Source organism: Lontra canadensis, unplaced genomic scaffold (genome assembly GCF_010015895.1).
Source record: "Lontra canadensis isolate GAN:19392208 unplaced genomic scaffold, GSC_riverotter_1.0 scaffold70, whole genome shotgun sequence".
NCBI lineage: Eukaryota > Metazoa > Chordata > Mammalia > Carnivora > Mustelidae > Lontra > Lontra canadensis.
Window position 1 is genome coordinate 5,571,938 of NW_022631064.1, and position 22,563 is coordinate 5,594,500.

General features: G+C 35.3%; 1 protein-coding gene across 1 annotated transcript in view; it reads left to right on the plus strand.

The window, feature by feature from the left end:
* Nucleotides 1-5,828, plus strand: part of ZDHHC21 (zinc finger DHHC-type palmitoyltransferase 21) — a 57,905-nt gene extending 52,077 nt beyond the window's left edge. The window contains exons 8-9 of the mRNA XM_032880569.1: nt 4,446-4,489; nt 5,037-5,828. Coding sequence (XP_032736460.1) covers nt 4,446-4,489; nt 5,037-5,169 — 177 coding nt within the window. The 3' untranslated portion in view covers nt 5,170-5,828. The remainder of the gene's footprint in view (nt 1-4,445; nt 4,490-5,036) is intronic.
* The last annotated feature ends 16,735 nt before the right edge of the window (nt 5,829-22,563 follow it).

Below are 22,563 nucleotides of genomic sequence, written 5' to 3' on the forward strand. Positions count from 1 at the left end.
GGATTGCTCTTCAGCATAAACGTGTTCGTTTGTGAAAAATAAATTTATGTTATGTCATCTCTCTGGCTCAGGGTCATAACCTCCTTGTATTTCTGATAAAATTACAAGTAATTACAAACTATTTAAATCTATTGTAAGAAGTTCTTCGTTAGGAATACTGCATTTTTATTTTCTCAAAACATTACTAATTGCTCTAGTGATTAAATGGATGCTTTTTTCGGTAAAGAAGCTAAACATTTATGAGTTTTCATTTTACTTGCATTTTTACGCAAACATTCATTTTATTTTCTCATGTTCTGAATCTACATGAATTTTTGATCTGACTTTAAAACATTACTGTAGGATTGGCAAAAACACTAAATCCTGTATTTATAGTTAACTTATGAATCTTTCCCACAATGATTCGTAAGCTTCTCTGTCACATTTTGTCAATACATTAGTTACTCCCTAAGTCTCAGCCAGAGAAGCACATTAGACCATCTTACCAGTACTGGTAACCAAAAATCTTATTGAAAGTATAAGTTTGTATTAAAAATGTAAGAGTAGTTGACCTGGAGTGTTGATTGGGAACATGGTTTCCAGCTGTTTCAAATATTTAGCTTAAGGCTTAGTTGTACAATATGTTATTGTATGTAACCATACTCTCTGGCATTCTCTGTGTATTTCTGTACAGTTATCTTGTGTACTTGACTGCTTTCACTAGACTGTAAGCTCCTTGATGCTAAGGACTGTGTCCTTAGTAATAGCAATAGGTCCTTAGTAAATTTTCGATAGGTGGATAAATGACTATTGATCTTGGTTTATATACCCAGTACTTATTTTTTCAACTGTAGTATATGCCCCTTGTGAATATTGGATTTTATCTGTGTAGTCTCCTGTAGTCTCTGCATTTTATCTTTCATTATAAAATCCACCTTGTAGAAGTTATATTCTGATATAATTGAGATATTTTATCTCTAAGCCCTCTCAAAAGAGGGTATATATAGTAGGAAGCAATATCAATGAAAAATATAGTAGGCAATATCAGGAAAAATAGGACTAACATTTATTGAGGCGTTATGAAGGGCTCTAACATATATTAACTCATTTAATGCCTACAAAAACCTATGAGTAAGGAATGATTATTTGAAAATTGAGATACAGACTTTTAGTAACTTTCCTAAGGTTTTATACAGCTGGGAAGTGACTTGATGAAGAGAAGGACAGTAATTATTTTGGAAAGAGATTTTCAGTGACTATATATGTCAGATCTACTGCCTTCTCACTTTGGTTCCATGAGTGATTAAATGTTCATGTGAACTCCAGATCTCTGATAAAAGATATAGCTCGTTCTCTTTTGGAGATCAGTGCTTAAAGAACAGATTATTTCAAATGAGGACTACAGTGAGTTCTGACTTCAAAGGAGAAGAGTGTGCTATGATTAACAGGAAATAGTCTCTCTTTAACTTACCTTCTTAGATTGAACCTGAAAGATCATTTCTTAGGGTAAGATCAGCCCCAGGAGAAGATAAAGTATTGGTTGATAAACTAGGAAAGGCCCATATAGGTCTTGCTGTTTCCACTTTATTCTTTTTTAGAAAATAAACTTTCCATTTTTAAAATAAGAAAGCAGGGCTGCCTGGGTGGCTCAGTTGGTTAAGCGTCCAGCTCTTGACTGGCTGAGGTTATGATCTCAGGGCTCTGAGGCCAAGCTCTGCATTTGGCTCTGCCGTGGGTGTGGAGCCTGCTTATGAGTCCACTCCCTCTTCTTCTGTCCCCCCCCTCCCCCCGCCACTTGCATGTGCTTGCTGGCTCGCTCTCTCTCAAAACAAAATAGGAAAAGATTTTCATGTATCTCTTATTTATGCAGATTGATAGAAGTCTTAGATATTTGGGTCATTAAACCCATCATCATGGTGTAAATATTTTTCTGGAGGTAAGATACCCTGATTGTAGACAACATACTATAAAAATTTGTTTCTTATTCTTTGACAAATGCATTTTTTTCTGGATAGTTGAGTTTTATGTATAACTAAGTATTTATGAATTACATTTATACTCCTCAAAGATGGCAAGTATCTTACTGGTCCTTTCTTGATAGTCACTAATGGTATTGACTCTTATGCTGAATGAAATTACTGCACCAAAATCCATTTTAATTATTTGTAGTTTGTTTTTTCTAAAATAGTCCACATTTCCCTGCTTTGCCACACACACACACACACACACACACACACACACACACACACACACAGACACACACACACACAATATATATAACCTCATTTGGCACTTTTGGAATTAACTTGTGGTTTTCAGTGTTCTGCCATTAGTAACCCTCTCTCCTCCTCTGGTTTACAGATCCTATTGTGTTTACGAATGTGATAGCATGTTGGCTTGTGTTGTTCTGAGCACGTTCTATAAGTGCCAGGGACGTGTTTATGCCATGTTTGGCTATTCGAATACAAATTGCATTTTCTTTTCTTGTAACAGTATTCTTGATAGCTGAGTTCCAGAGAGAGATAAGCATTTGCTATTTCTAGAGGGGGGAAAAAAAAACAAGCCTGTTTTTGGCTAGCCTCGAAAATCCTGTTCACAAAGTCATGGTAAACATCACATTCTTTGATAGAATAACCATCTGTTTATGATGACTTAACAGGTACTATTCTACTTATTTCTTGAACCAGATTCTGGAAGGATGTCAAAAGCACTTGGAAATAAAAGCTTTTCCCACATGAAATCTAAATCCAAAGTCTTTGAAGTTGATTCTTTTATTTAAGCCACATATAAGTACCTCAGAGTTTTAATCAAATTGTAAACTTAAGCATAGTAAAAATTTACTATAATACTAGGTGTAGTAGTCTGACTCTGTAGTCACCTTCCTTATCCCGAAACAGTTTGTAAGTATTATCCACAACTGTGATTTGAGGCCATTTACTTACATGTCCTAAGAGCACTTACAGACCTCTGTCCTGTCTTTTCCTTTGCCTGGTTGCACAAGCTGCCTAGATTGTTCTGGGGCAACGTGTCGCCCATCAGTGCTAAGAACCTGTTCAAATTACTTCATTTACTTTCCGTACAGATGTGGAAGCAGAGGGCCCGCTTTCCACTAAGCCCATAATCAACGTTCTCATGTATTTGCAGATTGTGTTGCCACAAAGTAAAATGTTATTTTGAGGAAATTATGCAACAGAACTGAGGAAAGTTAATTATAAATAGACTTGTCATTGGATACCATGAATTTCAAAGCATGATAGGAAAACTAATGAATATGGAATATGTGGCTAATCTACAATCTTGTCACAAATTCCCAGGGAAGAGGGAAATGAAACACTGCTATTGGTGACTTTGTCGTCTAAAAAAATAGATTTATTTTCTCATATGTGGGCTAACTATAGTTATTCAACTGTTCATACATTGAGAACTTAATACTGTGAGCTGTTGATGTAAATGCTATAAAGAGATTTTTAAAGTCAAATGTTTTTTGTTGGTATCATTGGAAGAGAGGTCCACAACCAAAGAAGTTCTTGGGATTGGAGTGGCCACCCCAGACACTTGCATGTTTCATAACAGCGTAACCACCTGTCATATGTGAGCGAGCTCTTGAAGTAGAGGATAAGAGGAGGGAAACTTCTCTGACTGTTTTTCATATATTTGAAAGAACATATTTTCTTTTGTAGTACTTTGAAGTCTGTTTAAAATGTAAATAAGTGTCTAAAATAAGATTGTGTCATTTGTGTTTTGGTTATCTGGCTATTACTTACCAGCACAGTTTCTCAGCCTAGCGATGGATTTTTCTCTTAATGTAAATGAAACCAGCATATCTAGAAACTGTCTTCTCTTTGTTGAATTGTTTCACTTACCTATTTGTGTTAGAGCTTTATAGAAAGCACATAAGAAATTGTATTATTATGAAGATACTGCCTTTCTGTTAAATAATTTCACTTTCCTTTTCAGAGTGATAGATGCTGTAATATGGCAAATGCGTAGATTGCCTTGTTGGATTGTGTTTGTTTATAGAAGTCCAGAACCAGTAGCCTTCTTGGGCTCTTCGCAGTTTTCTGTTCATGAGTGCCTTGAATTCATCATTTTGGTATTTATTTTCTCGTGCATATTCACTGACAGTTGAATTAAAAATAAATCCTAGACTTTTAGAAGAATTATCAAAGAAAGCAAATGTAATAAAAGGTTATAGTTTAATAAAGTGAGACTCCTACAATTTTTGTAAGGTTTTGTAATTGAATAATTTTTTTTTTTTTTGGCACGATGTAATGTTCATTCTGTTTTTGTCAAGGGGATTTCAGCAATGTATGCAGTTAATTTAAAATTCTTAGTACCCATATGTAAACTGTTTAAGTCTTTAGAATATTCTCTAAATACGATGAAAAGCCTCATAAAGTAGATGTAGAATAAAGTCTTGATAACTTTGTTCCATCTGAGTATAATTTTTCTTTGATTTTTGATAGGATACAACATCTATCGAAAAGATGTCTAACTGTTGTGAAGAAATGTAAGTATAAACGTGAAGTCCATAGTGCTCTTCTTTAAAAATGGAAACAGCTGGCCACATTTGAAAAACGTGTGCGTGTAGTGGCAAGATAGCATAATGCTGGCTTTTTCTCGGGGCCCTGTCTAAGGCCTGAGCTAGACAGGCATAATCCAGTCTTCCAGTAGGGGTCTTCAAGCCATGCTAGTTTTCAAACAAAATAAGTACTGATCCTTCTTGTTCCTTGTCTAAGTAAAGTAAGTTAAATTATTTGTCCCGAAAGTACATCAAAAGAGATTTGCTACTGTGTTGTTGACACACATTCTGTTAATCCTGAGATTCTCCTCTGCTTCAAAAGTTACCCTAGGTTGATTGACGACACAGATACAATATCTGCTCTCCAGAGTTAAAACTCAGCTGCATGCCATAATGAAAGGAAAGCTGTATTTGTGATGCTGGGACACAATTCATCAGAGTCCAGTAATGGATCCCCAGCCAACCTGTATTGTTTTAGCTGACTGAAGTACACCATGGGAGTGCTGTCTTTCACTAATAATGCTGTCTTCTGTAGATCGAGGCCCCGAAAGCCATGGCAGCAGACCTTCTCAGAAGTTTTTGGCACTCGTTGGAAGATCCTGTGGTTTATTCCTTTCAGGCAGAGGCAACCACTGCGAGTTCCCTACCACTTTGCCAATCACGTCTAAACAGATGGATGGTGGGCACAGATGGGTCCTCCATGCTGGAAATGCGTTACAGGTTTTCTGATAATAGAACTATGACAGTCTTCAAGTCAATTAAAATCCACCCACCAATCTTAGGCATCATAATGTGCCCCAGGCTTTATTTTAATAGTGATCTTGATCCTGTTGTGGGACTAATACGAGATCTATATTTAAGTTTTAAAGCATGTTTACTTTCAAATTAGCTTTCCACGGGGATTTCTTTAAATGCTTTTGTGATTAGACCCCAAAGGCAGTGATTGAGATGAAATAATTGTACATAATTTTTTTTAGTACTGACAATGTTACAGATTTTAATTCATGGGAAATTTCAGATGTTTATTTAAATTGTTCACTCTTAAGCAGTACTAACCAAATCTGAATTTCATTCTTTGGGTTTACAAAAGTTGATACACCTTATATTATATGTAAGTTTTCTTTTTCAAATACATCATAATTTAAATAGCAATACTGCCTTTTATATGTGCTGCAGGGTTTTTTTTAATGCAGCATAAATTGAACAACAATGAAAAACCAAAAAAAAAACCAACAGAAAAAGGGCAGTGTTTTCTTAGAAGTAGCTCTCTAATGTTTTCTGTTTTTCTCTTCACCAAAAACAAAATAAAAACGCCACTAAAATAAAATACCAACTATCTACCTTATTTTAAAGGAAAGATGAATTGTTTTTCCATATTAACTTTCCCACTTCTTTTCCCTGCACTGGATATAATTATTGGTTGTTGTTAAAATAATTGCTCCAAGGCAGAATTTTTGACCACATGGGAATGTATTTTATTTTACACTAAGATTTTGATGAGCAAAAAGGGTAGAGAATTTGCAATAATTCCACAGGTACCTTTTCTCGTACAGTTATATTAGAATGAATATGTTTTTTAAATGCTAGTGTACTAGATAATATATAATGTACAGGGTAAAGAGGAATATTGTGCTTTTAAAAAACATATATATATACTTTTTACTTTTATTTACCTACTAGTACATCTAAAATTACACATTGAAGGTTTATATGTAATAGATATTGACCAACTAAATAATGAAATTTTATTTGTAGGAAGTTGCTAGTAAAAATAAGTAAGTAACCTTTGTGTACCTATAATCACCCAAATCAAAATGAAATTTTAATCGGCCAACTATAAATTTGGTTTGAGAGACCGTTTGTTAGTAGCTAATGTTAAGAAATGACCTTAAAATAAGAAAACATAAATATCTATATTTACCATTAGCTTATACAGATTTAAATGGCTAATGGTGATGGTCTCTTGGAAAGCAGAGAAGATCTGTGTGAAAAGACATTTAGCAGACTTTGAAAAAAATTCAGCCATTAGATTTTTTTCCATTAGAATACTGCAAAATCCATATATCTTTTTAGAAAATGTATGTCCTCACAGTCTTTGAAGAGAAGATTGAAGGGGTCTGCTGTTCTTGGAGCATATCAATATTTTCCTTTTAGTTAGTTTTGAGAGTAAAGTGTCACACCTGAGAAATCATGAAACCGAAGATTTCCGTTGTCAGCCAATTAACTATACTGTAGTTAGTTCTTCCAGGAATTGTAAATATCTTCTAAAGTAATCAAATAAGCTGTTCTCAGAGATATAAATATCATGTCTTTTATGTTCTGACTGCAGTGCTTTATTATTTAAAAATGTAGAATTGGCAGATGAAAATATTTATTGGTGCTGATAAGATGCGTAGTAAATTTAATATGAGAAGTATATTTATAGAGCTTAATGAACCACAAAATTAGTATGTTCATGTCAGGCAACTGGGTTGAGTTTCGTGCAAGCTAACGTACTGACCAAATTTTGGTCTGGTGACAGAACCGTTATAGGGAAGTAACGTGTAGATATATAAATAGGTCTCAGTCAAATGCCTTATGCTGTATACATTCCTGTCAGATGAGAACCTTGAGAAAAAGCAAAGCCTACTGTAGACCCCCCCCAAAGAGCTTTTTGGACATATTTAAACATCATATAGTAGCAGTAGGTACACACCTGGGAGGTCCTCAGTCCCAGCCTCTGCCTCGGCAAGGAGAGCTGGAGGTGGTCCGTTTCTCACTCCAAAGGTGGTTTTTGTTTTCTTAGATACACCACTTCTAGGCACACTTCCTTCCCTCCTTTCTCTTTACCCTCCCTGCTCCTGATCCCACTACTTGAGTCCTCTAAGTTACAGGGATATAAATTGATACACTAGGCAAGGCATATATTTATTTTGTTTGAATGGCAGAAATGCTATATATCAATCTATTTATATAAGAATCTATATTAAAGCATAGCTATATATACTTATGCTGTAACTTTCAGTATTCCCAAGTTAGCACACCTAACTGGGTTTATAATTCTTGTGCCAGGACTTGAAAGAAACCAACTGGCAGTTTGCTAGGGAGTACAGGAAGTCTAGTTGTGTTCTGTCTGCGCCCTCTTTTGGCGAATCAGTGTAATTATACTGGCTTTAGAGATCCACAGTGCCACAATTAACCATATAGTCTAATCCTGGACATGCCAGAATTTAGGGGCAGCGTATGTACAAAAATGTATGGGTTTATGAAAATCAGTGTGTTCCACTTTATAATGACGACGTCTAGTTCATATAAGTGTGATAAGTACTTGGCTTCATTTATGTATATTCTTATATTTTTTTACTCTCAATTAGAAATTTCTATTAGATCAGGATAAACAAATGTAAACCATTTCATGAATTTTATTTTAAACCTTACCTTGGCAAATTAAGTCCTTAGAATTAGGAAAACCGTTACTTAAAATGGCCAATTTATTACAAAACACAGAAACTTACTGTGGTTACATCAGTAAGCAAGTACCTAATGTGTTTTGATGGGTATTAAAAAAAATGTTTAATTATTTTTTAATCTCAGTTTTGGAATGACTTTTTTTTTTAACCTGATTCTAGTGCATTAAAAAAATAAGAGATTAAATAATTCTTTTTATACTTTTTTTTTTTAAGCTCTTCTATTCAGAGTTACAGCTATAACTTTAGTAGTCATTGTGTTAGGTATTTTGGATAACCATGAAAATAAGAAATGATGCTGAGCATTAGTAAATAGTTATGAGCAGTGGGATTACTGATGTGATGTTTGTTAGAAGTAGTATTTCCTTATAAACATTCCATTTTGTTTTAGGCAAAATATGTGTTAAAGGATGCTTTACATCAGCCAAATTTGTGGCTGGGGTCTGGAAATGAAAGATTTTTAGCTAGATGCTCTAGGTTACGCCTCTTGAACAATTATATTTGTTGTTGTTCTCTTCTGTAAACAAACGTGTTTATGGGCCCTAGATTACGGGGAAAAGTTGACTGAGTTCAGAATCCCCCAAATTGTAGGTATTCGGTTAAAGAGCTTTTGGTACTTTATAACCAAGACTTAAAGAGTTTTTAAAATATGTGAAGGTGTTGCATTATAAGAAAAATACTATTTTGCTTAAGAGTTGTATTAAAAATATTTGTGATTAACATAAGAGATAGCTGTATTTAACATTTTAGTTAATGTATTAATCTCTTTTAACAGAAGAAAGCATAGTTTACTTTTAATAGTAATAAAATTAGAAAGCATAAACATACGTAACATTCAGTATAACAACTAAGTTAAAACTTCTGTCAGACTGAACATCAGTGAATTTTTGCTGATGCTTAGAGGTATTTTTTCTCTAAGGATGCTGGCTAATTAAAACCATTCATCACCAGGCTTTTCCAGGTCACTTCCATAAAAGTGATTACTTGAAGGTGTGTTTCACCCAAAAGGATATATTATTTCTGAACGCTAATCGTGAAGACTTAGGTTAGAATAACACTTCCAACCAGGAAATGTGAAGTAGTTTAGACTATAGCCACACAGTTTTCTATGTATTAGATCAGAGGGCACTTTCAGTGTTCTCACATGTGTTGCTCTAAAATAGTGTATCCAGCCCTAGTTTACAACGACACTAATGTTAACAGAGCAGCTAGTCTCTCCCTGGGCTTTTTTCTAGTCTCTAACTAGTCCCTTGTGCTTCATGTATTTATAGATTATCTAGCTCAAGTTTACTAAACTATTGCTGCTTCAGTAAATAAAATTTTGAAATCACCTCTAATATATGTAGATATACTTGAATTTATTTGGGAAAGCTTATACTTATAAACATCAAACAATTTACTAATAGATACAAGTATTGGATTTTTTTACCTGACTTATTCTTGCTTTAAAAAATGTAAGTATTGGAAGATGTAGTTAGTCGTGTACATTTAGTATATTCTACTTGCTAATGTTATTAACCATATAATTAACAGTTCAATGAATGTGTTATTTAATGTCCGCATTTGTTACCTTCTCTAAGAATCATCCTCTGTTTATCTATAAATCAAAAATTTCATTATGCTCTGAACTTAGCCGTCCTCAATTGAATTCTAGAATATTCTACAGTAGAAATGTGAGAAAGTAATAGAAGCAACTCGCTTAAAGTAGTCTGAACCCATGTTGTTATTTTATAAATCAGCCAGTATTTAGCATTTCCGCTGCCTTTGGGATGATGATAGTTTAATTTTAGGAGAGTGACTGTTTTCTCTGATGTCTCCTTTCATTTTCATTGTGCAGTTTTTAACAACAGAATTTTTGTCTGGTTCTGCTTGTGCTGATTTGAAACAGAAGTAACAGTGGTATTTACAGTTCTTCAGTTTGGTATTGCCAGTATTTTTCATTATCATTATATTTATATTTTAATATTATATATCCTTTTCCCGTTGTCCACTATAGAGGGCAGGTACAAATGAGTAGCGAGTAGCCAAAATTGGATAGAGAGAGTAGGGGAGTTTACAGCGATGGAGAGAAGGCTGGACAGGACATGGGTAAGCAGCATCTCAGCAACAGGGCTGACGGGGTGCTGTCTCTGTGACATCAGGAAAGCCCCCGGGCAACAATCATGTGACTCATGTGAGCCTCCTTTCTTGTTGATATCATTTTACTGTGAGAGTGGCTACTGCGCGTAAGCATTTGGTTAGAGCCATTTTATTTCTATTGCTGATTCTCATCAGTTGGCCAGATGCCTTTGAGAAATGATTTTCAATTTTAAATATCGTACTTCTGTAGCATATGCTCACCTGAAGTGTTACAAATAACGTGCAGAGGGAAAATGGACAGGTTGCCGAAAGTTTGAAAAGTCCAGGTCCTTTTTTACAAGCTCCCTATTGCAGAGAAAGCATATTGAGTTTTCTAGTCAATGAAATCAGTGATTTGTTTATAAAGGATGATTTTCACTTTAAAATGTGGGCTTTTTTGGAGTTCTTGATCCCCCTGGAGGTCACCTAACCCATCGGTATCATCATAAATACCTGTCAGGTCACGTGGCACTGACCATAGCTGTTCACCACTGGGAGCTTTTTTGGTATTGATTTCTTTATATATAAGCAGAGATGTGGACAAAACAGCAACAACAAAAGATGTGTTTCGTTTTGTGGTTTTGTCTGCATGTTGTGAGCTCTGTGCTCTTGCCGGTGTGCGTCGGGTGTTACTTGAACCTATCGGTGCCTGAAGTTAGCGTTTTACAACCTCAGCAACTGAAACATCCTGGTGCTACTCGCTTTAGCGTTGAGTGAGTGACATTTTTAATTCCTGTACCAAAGAGTTAATTTTTTTTTTTTTAATTTTCGGTTGCCTAAGACTTTTCTTCTCTCATCCTTGTGAACAGTGTTCCTAAGAACAATTTTGATGAACACATCTTCGTTCTTGCACACAGCTGCCTCCGTTTAATTGGTTTTAAATGTCTCCCATTTGGATATATATATATATATATATATATATATATATATATATATATAGTTAGGCATATTGGTATGGTTTTTCATGCTGTATTAAAATAGAGTTCCTCTATATTTTAATATAGATTGGCTGCTTTAAGAGGTAGTTTAATAGGTTGAGGTTCCAAAAGATAATTGAACACTTTTCACAAGATTTTTTAATTTTGTTTTTCTTTCTGCAGAAGTAAGTGAAAAATAATAAGAACTCTCCTTTGATTTCTATAAATGAGCCACATGGCTTACTGAGCCCTTTTAATGAAGGCTGAAACAAAATCCTAAAATGAAAACTTAAGGGCCCTTTCTGATTATCAGTGAAGAATCCTGCATCTGTGTATGTGTGGGGGTCGGGGGGTATGTAACCCTTGGTGGCACTAAAGAATGATGTTGCCGTTTGTCTTTTTTGCAAATAAAGATAAAATTAAAGAAGACCTTTAAAAATATATATGTGTATATGCGCACACACACACACACACACACACATACATGCACACACTTTCCCAAGAAGAAATGCAAATGTATGTTCATTTAAGCAAAACTACTAATAGAAAATTGAACTTCACAAAACACACACACACACACACACACACACACACACACAAAAGAAGTCTGGTGGTTGTTAGTCACTTTACATAAAAAGTTAGAGTAAGATAATTTTAAAAGCTAATTCTGCTTGGTGGTTCATTTTACAAAAAAAAAAAAAAAGGCAGATAATACCTTTTAGAAATACTTGTAATTGTCTCAATGCCATACTGCTATGTACACTAGTCTGGTTCCTTACTTTTTTCCACAAGTTTTCAAGACACTACTTTAGTGTCTTTAAAACTGCAACTGTAATGGTTAAAATTTCTGGCAAGAAGGTAACTGTTCATGTATTGGAAAAGTAGACAATCACATTTGAGAATGTTTTGCATTATTTTCAATCAACTGAAAATCAATCTCTCCTTGAATGTAGATACAATATATGGTTTTGCAGTGATTTCTGAATGGAAAAAAAATTCATTAAATGAAATGACTTAGGATCATTTGAATTATATATAGAAATACATATGGACATGCCATTAGATGTAAAAGGAAAATATGTAAGCAAAATGGAAAGAAGCAACAGTAGGCCTCTAATTGTCAACAATATATTTCCTAGATTCTGTTGCTACCATATTGGTTCTGAGCTTTTTGGCTTGTTTATGTATTATTTAAATTAACGTGGCTGAGTGTAGTTACGTGTTCAAGTTAGTGGTAGTGGATAGTTCACCACTATCTGTTGTCCTCCAGAGATGAATATGAAAAGAAGTTCTACTTCAGCATAGATAGGATGAAACAGCTGAGATGATATGATAGGGAGAATTTCCTGCACAATCAGAAATACTCAGACAAGTGAGTTGCAAGTCTAACATGGTGGGGTGGGTTGGCAGGCGGGGGGCTTTGGGAGGCTTGAGCACAGTTGACCATGCTTGTATGGGCTGTGTGTCCCCAGAATAGCTTTTTAAAAAATCTGACTGGCAAGTTTAATGAATGGGCAAAATCTGTGATATTTGGAGACTTGTGTCAACCTCTAATTGTGTCTAATGTTCTATCCCTAAGATATAAGGCTTTTAATAGTGCTGTGTTCCAAGTGCCATATAAAGGTTCCATTTTTAAATATGTCAGGTTTGTTTGTTTTTTTCATTCAGTGCATATGTTTAAATCGGAGGGCTGTTCTGCTGCATTGTCTGTTTTAGCTTATCTGGTCCCTCAAGAGCATTTAAAGAAAATCTTCAGTAACATTTCTAATGCTCATGGTAAAAAGGAAGATAATGGTTGAGAGACACGAGCCTAGATTGAAAAGAGGGAGGAAGATGACAAGCAGGAGCCATGTATCTGAGATAAACTTGTTTAAATGAAAATTCTACACTGGTTCTTAAAATGAAAAACCATGTATCTACCATAAGAACAATGTCTTTTTAAAAAAATATGTTTTAGTGATTTTGTTTTTATTCATGTAATATTTCTGTTTTCCTTTGCAGATTGTTTTTAATTTAAATTGTGGAATTTTTACTTCTCTTGAAATGTATTATGTACTGTATTTTTAGAAATCTTATTTTTAAATAAATATTTTTTAAAAACATAGGACTGTTTTTCTCCCCCACCTCTTTATTTATTAAAATCAACCCAAATTCTAGATTCTAGCACCAAGAGTGTGTGATAGGTCACTTCTTTTACTTTTATGTGCTTTGAGTGGTTATACTTAATTAGTAGCCTTTTGGGGATATTGTTCTACCATAATCTCAAAATTCATTACACATCAAGAACTAGGTATACATACTAGGATTGAAATTGACAAACACAGTATTCACAGTCAGACATTTTTGTCTTAGAGATGACCTAGATTGGGTGGCTAGGTTCAGTCACCCAATTTATTTTCCATTTATTGTGCCAGTGGACACCATTTTATAGAATTTGTTTTTCCCTCAAGGAATAATTGACATAAAATGCAGAAAGTGTAAGTATACATCTAGGCATTTTAGAGCTAGGGTTATTGGATTACTTAAAGCCTTTGTCCCCAGTTCTATTTTTAACTTTTTGAAGAACCTCCATACTGTTTTCCAAGGTGCCTACACCAGCTTGCATTCCCACCTGCAGTGCAAGAGAGTTTTTCTCCACATCCTTGCCACACCTGTTGTTTCTTGTGTTGTTGAGTTTAGCCCTTCTGACAGGTGTGAAGTGATATCTCGTAGTTTTGATTTGCATTTCTCTGATGATAAGTGATGACGAGCATCTTTTTCATGTGTCTGTTGGCCATTTGGATGTCTTCTTCAGAGAAATGTCTGTTTATGTCCAATGCCCATTTCTTAACTAGATTACTTGTTTCTTGAGTGTTGAGTTTTATAAGTTCTTTTATATATTTTGGATACTAACCCTTTATCAGATATGTCATTTGCATACATCTTCTCCCATTCCATAGGTTGCCTCTTAGTTTTGTTGATTGTTTCCTTCGCTGTGCAGAAAGCTTTTTATTTTGATGTAGTCCTGATGATTTTTTTTTTTTTTTGCTTGTATTTCCCTTGCTCAGGAGACCTCTCTAGAAAAATGTTGCTGTGGCCGAGGTCAGAGAAGTTACTGCCTGTGTTCTTTCCTAGGATTTTAATGGTTTCAGGGCTCATTTTAGGTCTTTAATCAATTTTGAATTTATTTTTGTGTGTGGTATACGATAGGGGTCCGGTTTCATTCTTTTGCATGTCGCTGTCCACTTTTCCCAACGCCATTTGTTAAGAAACTATCTTTTTCCCATTGAATATTCTTTCCTGATTTGTCAAAGATTAATTGACCATATAATTATGGGTTTATTTCTGAGTTTTCTATTCTGTTCTTTTGATCTATGCGTCTCTTTCATGCTGTTTTGATTACTAAAGCTTCGTAATATAACTGGAAGTCTAGAGTTGTGCCTCCAGCTTTGCCTTTCATTTTCAAGATGGCTTTGGCTCTTCAGGGTCTTTTGTGGTTCTATACAATTTTAGGATTGTTTGGTCTAGTTCTATGAAAAGTGATATTGGTAGTTTGATAGGGATTGCATTTGAATGTGTAGATTGGGTGATACAGATATTTTAACAATACTTGTTCTGCCAATCCATGAGCATGGAATGTATTTCCATTTCTTTGTGTCATCTTCAGTTTCTTTCATCAGTGTTTTATAGTTTTCAGAGTATAGGTCTTTCACCTCTTTGCTTAGATTTGTCCCTACACATCTTAATGTTTCTGGTGCAGTTATAATTGGGATTGTTTTCTTAATTTCTCTTTCTGCTGCTTCATTATTGGTACATAGCAATGCAACAGATTTTGTATCCTGTGACCTTTCTGAATTCATTTAACAGTTCTAGCAGGTTTTTGGTGGAGTCCTTTGGCTTTTCTATATGTAGTATCATGTCATCCGCAAATAGTGAAAGTTTCACTTCTTCCTTAATGATTTGGATGCCTTTTATTTCTTTTTGTTGTGTGATTGCTGTGGCTGGGACTTCCAGGGCTTTGTTGAATAGAAGTGGTGAGTAGACTTCCTTGTCTTATTCCTGACCTTAGGTGAAAAGCTCTCAGTTTTTCCCCAATTAAGGATGATGATGGTGGTGGGTTTTTCATATAGGAACTTTATTATGTTGGGATATTTTTCTCTAAACCTACTTTGTTGAGGGTTTTTTTTTAATTGTAAATGGATGTTGTACTTTGTCAGACACTTTTTCTGCATCTTTTGAAATGATCGTATAGTTCTTATCCTTTCTTTTATTGATATGATGTATCACATTGATTGATTTATATATATTGAACCACCTTTGCAACCCAGGAATAAATCCTACTTGATCATGATGAATGATTTTTTAAAATGTGTTGTTAAATTCAGTTTGCTAGTATCTTGTAGAGGATTTTGCATCTATGTCCATCAGAGATATTGGCCTGTACTCTTTTTTAATGGTATCTTTACGTTTTGCAATCAAGGTAATGCTGGCTTCATAGAATGAATTTGGAAGTTTTCCTTCCTTTTCTATTTCTTGGAATAGTTTAAGAAGAATTGGTATTAATTCTTTAAATGTTTGGTAGAATCTGCCTGTGAAGCCATCGGGTCTTGGACTTTGTTGGGAGTTTTTTGATTACGGAATCAGTGTGTTTGCTGGCTGTCAGTGTGTCCAAATTTTCCATTTCTTCCTGTTTCAGTTTTGGTAGTTTCTATGTTCTAGGAATTTATCCATTTCTTCTAGGTTGTCCGATTTTTAGCGTGTAATTTTTTCATAATATTCTCTTAGAATTGCTTGTATTTCTGTGCTGTTGTTTGTTACTTCCCCGCTCGTTTGTCTTTTTATTTATCTGAGTCTTTTTGCTTTTTGATGTCTGCTGGCTATTTTATCCTTCACACCCGAATTTTGCAGGAGCTCTTTTCCCTGTTATACAGGGCAGTGTTTGGTCCCTGGCCTGAACATGGCATGTTTTAACTAGGTGTGCTTTGGTCTGCTTATGAAATGAGAACTGTTGTCACTCACCACTGCTGGAACCAAGGCTCTGCAAAGCTCGGGAGGCACGGGTTTAGGGTCCAGGAGATAGGGTGTAAATGGGGGTTTGGGCTGGTCTTCTGTGGAAGGGGGCCTGCCACACTGGGACTGAGGCAAGTGTGACTGGAAGGGCGATTCTTCCAGAGCCAGGGGGTGGGATCTGTGCTTGGTGTAAACAAGTTGGGTAACGAGTGTCCACGCTAAACTGATTCCCCCAGGTGTTTCTGTGCTTACGCTGAGGAGCAGGAGAAGGAAGTGGCCCTTGCCAGCTCCTTTGTTCCTAGTCTCTCTGTGAGGTCTGCCTCTCTGGGATGCGCTCAGAGATGAACAAATAACCTCCCCAGTGTGTGCCCAAGACACTCTTCAGATGGTTCTTCCCACGCTGTGTATCTGCGGGCTTTTTGCCCTGCCTTCTGTCCAAGAACTGCCCCCATGCTTGTTGGCTCTATCTGAGCCAAGCTGCTTACCTTCAAAACTCCAGGTTGTAAGCCCCAAGAACTCAACAAAATTCAGCCCTTCTTGCTTTCTAAGGGAATTGCTAGATGGACTCATTTTCTCTGTGTGCTCCCCTGTGTGTTGGTCTGTCCTTTGCCCTTCTCTGCAAGTGTAGCTCCTTCCCCACCCTGGCGGCCATGATCTGTTTCCCAAACCAAGTCTATGCATTTCCTACCTTCTTCAATGTGGCCTCTTCTCTATCTTTGGTTGTGGAGTTTCTTCTGTCAGTCTTCATGTTGATTGTCTGGGATATTTAGAATCATTTGATAGTGATCTAGTTGTATTTATGGGATGAAGCGCACCTAAAGTCCTACTCCACCACCATCCTCCAGACTCTCCCCAAGAAACTTTTCATATTTTGTCACATTAAAATCCACTGGTCTCTCTTTGCCCTTTGGAAAGTTCTCTTAACTCCTACATGATTTTGTGACAGCATTCATTGGTCATTTGGAAAATACTGGAATCATGCAGATCTTCCAAGTGTTGACACATTTCATCCTATAAAACTAAATTAAAACTTACAAAACTTAATAATACCATTGACCTTGTTAGAAAAGTAAATATTGGGAAGCTTTAAAGTCATACATTACATTTTGCAAAATTCTGATTTTTTATCTGAAAACTTGAGTTTTATTATTTGTAGTAGTTTCCCTTGAAATGATGGGGTCACTTAGTTTTGAAAAAAAAAATGTTTGTGAAATACCTGCATCTGAAAAAGCATAGCTGCTCTTTAAAATTAAAAAATAGCATTCCGTGCAAAACATGGCTAGTTCAGCTTGCAACTCAAACAGGTGCACCAGCACTTTTCCTCAAGAGTAACAATCATACTTTGAAATGCAGGTGAAATGCTTTATGTGTACTTTCCATCTTGTCAAATGGAATATTAGAAATGTACTCCAAGATTTAATAAAATGAATAATTTTTACTGATCCATAAAGGGCAATATTAAGTGAAGCTGGCTTATTCTCCTTTCTAAGCAAAGTTTATCTGAATCTACTTAATTTGGCTCTGTTTAGGGAAGACAGCAAGGGAGGAAGAAAGAGCAGAACATTATGCATTTGAGACTCAAGTTCACTTACTCTATATTTGGTAAGTGAAAAGGAACAGGAGCTGCTTAAACAGAATTTGCATTGGTATATCCCTGCTCTTGAAACACCTAAAATATAGCATCCTTAAAGATTTACATCTATTTAGTCCTGTTATAAAAAGACAAAAACTCAAAATGCATGACCGTATAATATTGCAAAACCATCTGAGAAGCTGCCAGATACTGTAGATGAACAAATCCATAGAAATGCCGCTCTAGGCTGACCGATTACCCATATGAGCAGCAATTATATTAGCGTGCAAGGGCAATTGGAGGGAAAATTGGACCCTGTGGACATCCAGCTGAGCAAACAGGACTGAGGAAGGATAAAGGATGTGTTTGAAGGGAAAAAAAAATACATCTAAGCTAACTTAAAAAAATATATTTGTATCAGTTGCAGCATATTCTTTACATGTTCTCTGGTTGCTTAGTATTTTTCAAATTAGCTCTCTTCTCCAGATGAAAAAAATGCCTCTGCTTAGATCAAATGCCCAAATAGCAATGTCTTTTGGATGGAAAAAATGCCAGAATAATTCAGGAAATAGAGAACTTGGAATATACAAATCCAAACATTCCGATGCTACGGTACATACGCACACACAATTGTGGCGTGGTCTGAGTTATATTTATCCTCAGTACTGAAATTTACTATTTTAAAAAAGATTTTATTTGTTTATTTGAGAGAGAGAGCGAGCGAGCACAAGCAGGCAGAGGAGCAGAGAGGAAGGGAGAGGGAAAGAATCTCAAACAGACTCTGCACCGAGTGTGGAGCCTGACACGGGTCAATCTCATGACCCTGCGATTGAGACCTGAGCTGAAACCAGGAGTCGGAGCCACCCAGGAGACCTTGAAATTTACTATTTTTATAACTGAAAGTGTTCCTACTTCTTATGATCCATAGCAAAATCTGACTAAGGATCTGATATGATGTGGAGCTTTTGTAGTTCCCCATCAAAACTATGGATGACTAATCCTTGATGAGTAAGTAATGACTCATGTTAATGAAATTTGTTCTATAGATGGTATAAGCTTTGTAACTGTAGGCCAGATAGCCTCATTCCTTTGAGCATATTTTAATGGCAACGAGAAGTAACGGATACCAAATTTTGGGGTGTGGTCTATACTTCGTATAACTTGATTTCTGATTTAGAGAGTTCTTGATTCTTTGAAAGCATTTCAAATATTCTCAATATGGAAAAGTACCCACAAATGGGGGAAATTCCAATCCATCCAAAGTGCTCTAATTTTTGCCATTCCTTTTCCATGTGCATTTTTTAATTTTTGAAAAATAATTTCAATAATTTGGACAATCACTGTGGTAAGGAAGCTCTAAGAGGGCATCTAGTCAGCCCCATGTCCTGGTATTTCAGTCCTTGTAGAATCTCCTTTCTCCTTACTGGAGGTAAACACTATTATACATTTGAAATCTATTATTCTATTCATGCTTTTATACTTTTATGTGTGTGAACATGAACAATATTTTATTGTTCGATCAATTTCTAAAATTCATATAAACCTCCTTACAGTAATCCCTATCTTTCAGGGGACAAAATGTGAAAAATCCCCACTCTCACTCTCCTCCCAAAGGTGGCTACTGATAATACTTTGGTGTGGATGTTTCCTTAGCCCTTCCTTCACAGAAATATATACATATATTTATCATCTGCATGGTTGGTTTGGTTTACAAGGGAGAGTCTATTAACTTGCGTGATTTGAATTTCTAACTTAATAATATGTTTTGTGATCATCCATACCAAGACATAATAGTCAATTGCATTCTTTTTAACTTTTCTATAGATTTCACCATAGCAGTTTCCCATAATCTATTTAACTATGCCTCTATAATGACCCATCAAATAGATTCCTTTTTTTATTTTTACTTTTTGCTATTGGTAACAATGCTACAGTAAACACGTGTACATCTTCGTGCCCCTTTACTATTATTTCTCTAAGTTGGTATCTAGAAGTGAAATTGACAAGTCAAACTATGTGCTTATTTTTAATTTTGAATAGGAAATATCAAATTACCTTCCAAAATTCTTTAATTTATACACCACCTCACTCGATAGTATTAATCTTTAAAGTTTGTATCAATCTAGAAGTGTCTGTTCATTTTTTTCTCTCTCCTCTAGTTTCCTTGCTTATGATGTCTGAGTGGATTGTTTACTTCTCTTTGTTGAATGTTAGTTATTCTCTATATTTTCTGGATTTTTGAAAATTTATTCAGTGTGTTTCTAGATTTCAGTTCAGTCTCTTGTTTTTCTTTATAGTGATTTTTCCTATAACTATTGCTGTGTAACAGATAACCCCAAACTTAGTGACATAAAAGAACCAGCCATTTCTTTGTGGTCACAGATTCTGTGGGTCAAGGATTCACAAAGGACACAGCAATTTTTCTCTGTTCCGTGGTGTCTGGGCCTCAGTTAGAAAGACTTGAACACTCCAAAGGAGTCTATCACTGGAGACTCTAATTAGCTAAAGCCTCATTTACTCTCATGGCCGATGGTAGATACTGGCTATCAACTGGAACCTAGCTGAGGCGGTCATCAAGAATACCTCCATGGACCTTTCCAGATGTTTCATTGAGCTTCCTCACAGCACGGTGGGTGGGTTTCACAAGAGAGTGACCCAACACAAACAGGCAGAAGCTATATTACTTCTTGTGACCTAGCCTCAGGGGTCAAAAAGCCTGCTCAGAATCAGTGAAAGAGAATGTAGCCTCTAGCTATTGGGAAGAGTGTCAAAGTTACATTTCACAGGAAAAGCATGTCAGTTGGGAGATACTGTTGAGGACATCTGAGGAAAACAAATTTTGCCACAATCATTGTCTTAGGGAAGAAGTAAATGACCTTGATACAATCATATTAAGACCTTAAGACCTCTGGGTTTTAAAAAGCCTTTCTTAAATAAAGGTTATTTATTTCTTTTTATTTTTCAAAAAAAATTTGATAATGTTGCTATTTTATGCTGCTAGAGTTTATGAATATAAACTCCAATTAACTTTAATTTTTGAAAACTTCAAAATATTTTATATACTTCTATAACCTTTTATTTTTGTAATAAATGTGTAGTGGAAGACTAAGTTTAAATTTTTCAGATATACAAAGTGTCACCAACAAAATTTTTTTTTGCATACCTTATTTTTTCATATCTGATTTTTAAGGTCACTGGTGTCCTTGGAGATATGTTATATGCATTTAATTCTTCTGATTAATTACTGTTAAAAACTTCAGAAGCATTCACCAATATTTTTCTAGTTGTAAACTTCATGTAAGGAATATCCCCACCCATTTGAAACAAAAAATTCTCATGTTTTTGTTTTCTAGAACTTCACATAAATGGAACTATACATAGACAGTATAACCTCTTTTTTTTTTTTTATAACAGGCTTCTGCTCAGCATAATGTTTTTATGTTGTATCAGTTTGTTTTTTGCTGTTGTCGCTGAGTGTTATTCTTTTGTATGAATAATCCTCAACATGTTATCTATTGCACTTCCTGAACCAGTTATAAAGGATTGGTAATAGTTCCTTAAATATTTGATAAGGGGTGCCTGGGTGGCTCAACTGGTTAAGTGTCTACTGTCGGCTCAGGTCATGATCTTGGGATCCTGGGATAGAGACCCATGCTTAGTGGGAGTCTGCTGCACCCTCTCCCTCTGCCCCTTCCCTTGCCTTCTCATGGTCTCTCTCTCTCTCTCAAATAAATGAATAAAATCTTAAAAAAATATATATTTGATAAATTTCACCAGTGAGGATACATGGGCCTGGGCTTTTCTTTGCTGGAAGATTTTTAATTAATTAACTCGTTCAAGTTTGTTACCTTGTAGGTCTATTCGGGTTCTTCCATTTCTTCTTAGTTTGGGGAATTTATGTCTTTCTATGAATTTGTCTATTCCACCCCAATTGTCTAAATTGTTGGCACAGTCTTGTTCATAGTATTCCCTTAGAAGCATTTTAATTTTTGTAGTGTCAGTAGTGATATTCCCTTTTTCATCCCTAATTTTGCTAATGTGTCTTCCTTTTTTGTTTGTTTCATTTTGTTAGTCTACTTTAAGGTTACTCAATATTGTTATGTTTTCAATTTTTTTCAAATTGTTTTTACCAATTTTCTCTATTTTTTTCTATGCAAGAGTTCAGAAATTTCTCAAATTTACTTCTACTGTAGGTTTCTACTTTAATTCCACTATCATTGAAAAAAAAACAGTTTCTCAATTATTTTAATTTATTGAGATATATTTTTTGTCCTAGCCTGTAATGTCTCTTGAAGAATGTTACAAGTGTGTTTGAAAAGAATGTGGATCCTTCTGCTGGTTTGAGGTAGTGTTCTATAACTGTCAGTTGTGGCAAGTTGGTTAATATGTTTTTTTCAGATCTTCTATATCTGTAGTGGCTTTCTGTCTGGTTCTTTTCTTATTTATAGAAATTAGAGTATTTCGGTCTCTAAATATTGTTGAATTGTATATTTGTTCTTTTAATTCTTTAAGTTTTTGTTTCATATATTTTACAACTCTGTTGTCAGATGGGTATAGATTTATAATTGCTAGAGCTTTCTGGTTGTATACCATACTCTTTGGTTTATAACAGACATTTTATATGTAATATATATAGATTTTATATATATATGGATATGGATTATACATATACACAGTAGCACAAAGGAAGAGAGGAAATGGACTTATATTGGAACAAAGTTTCTGTATCTTGCTGGAATTAGGTTAGTGTTAATTCAAGTAGATAGTAGTGAGTTACAATGGGGATTCTAATCACTGAAGTAACCACTAAGAAAATAATCCAATAAAATATAATTTAGAGGGGCGCCTGGGTGGCTCAGTGGGTTAAAGCCTCTCTGCCTTCAGCTCAGGTCATAATCCCAGGGTCCTGGGATTGAGCCCCACATCAGGCTCTCTGCTCAGCGGGGAGCCTGCTTCCCTTCCTCTCTCTCTGCCTGCCTCTCTGCCTACTTGTGATCTCTGTCAAATACATAAATAAAA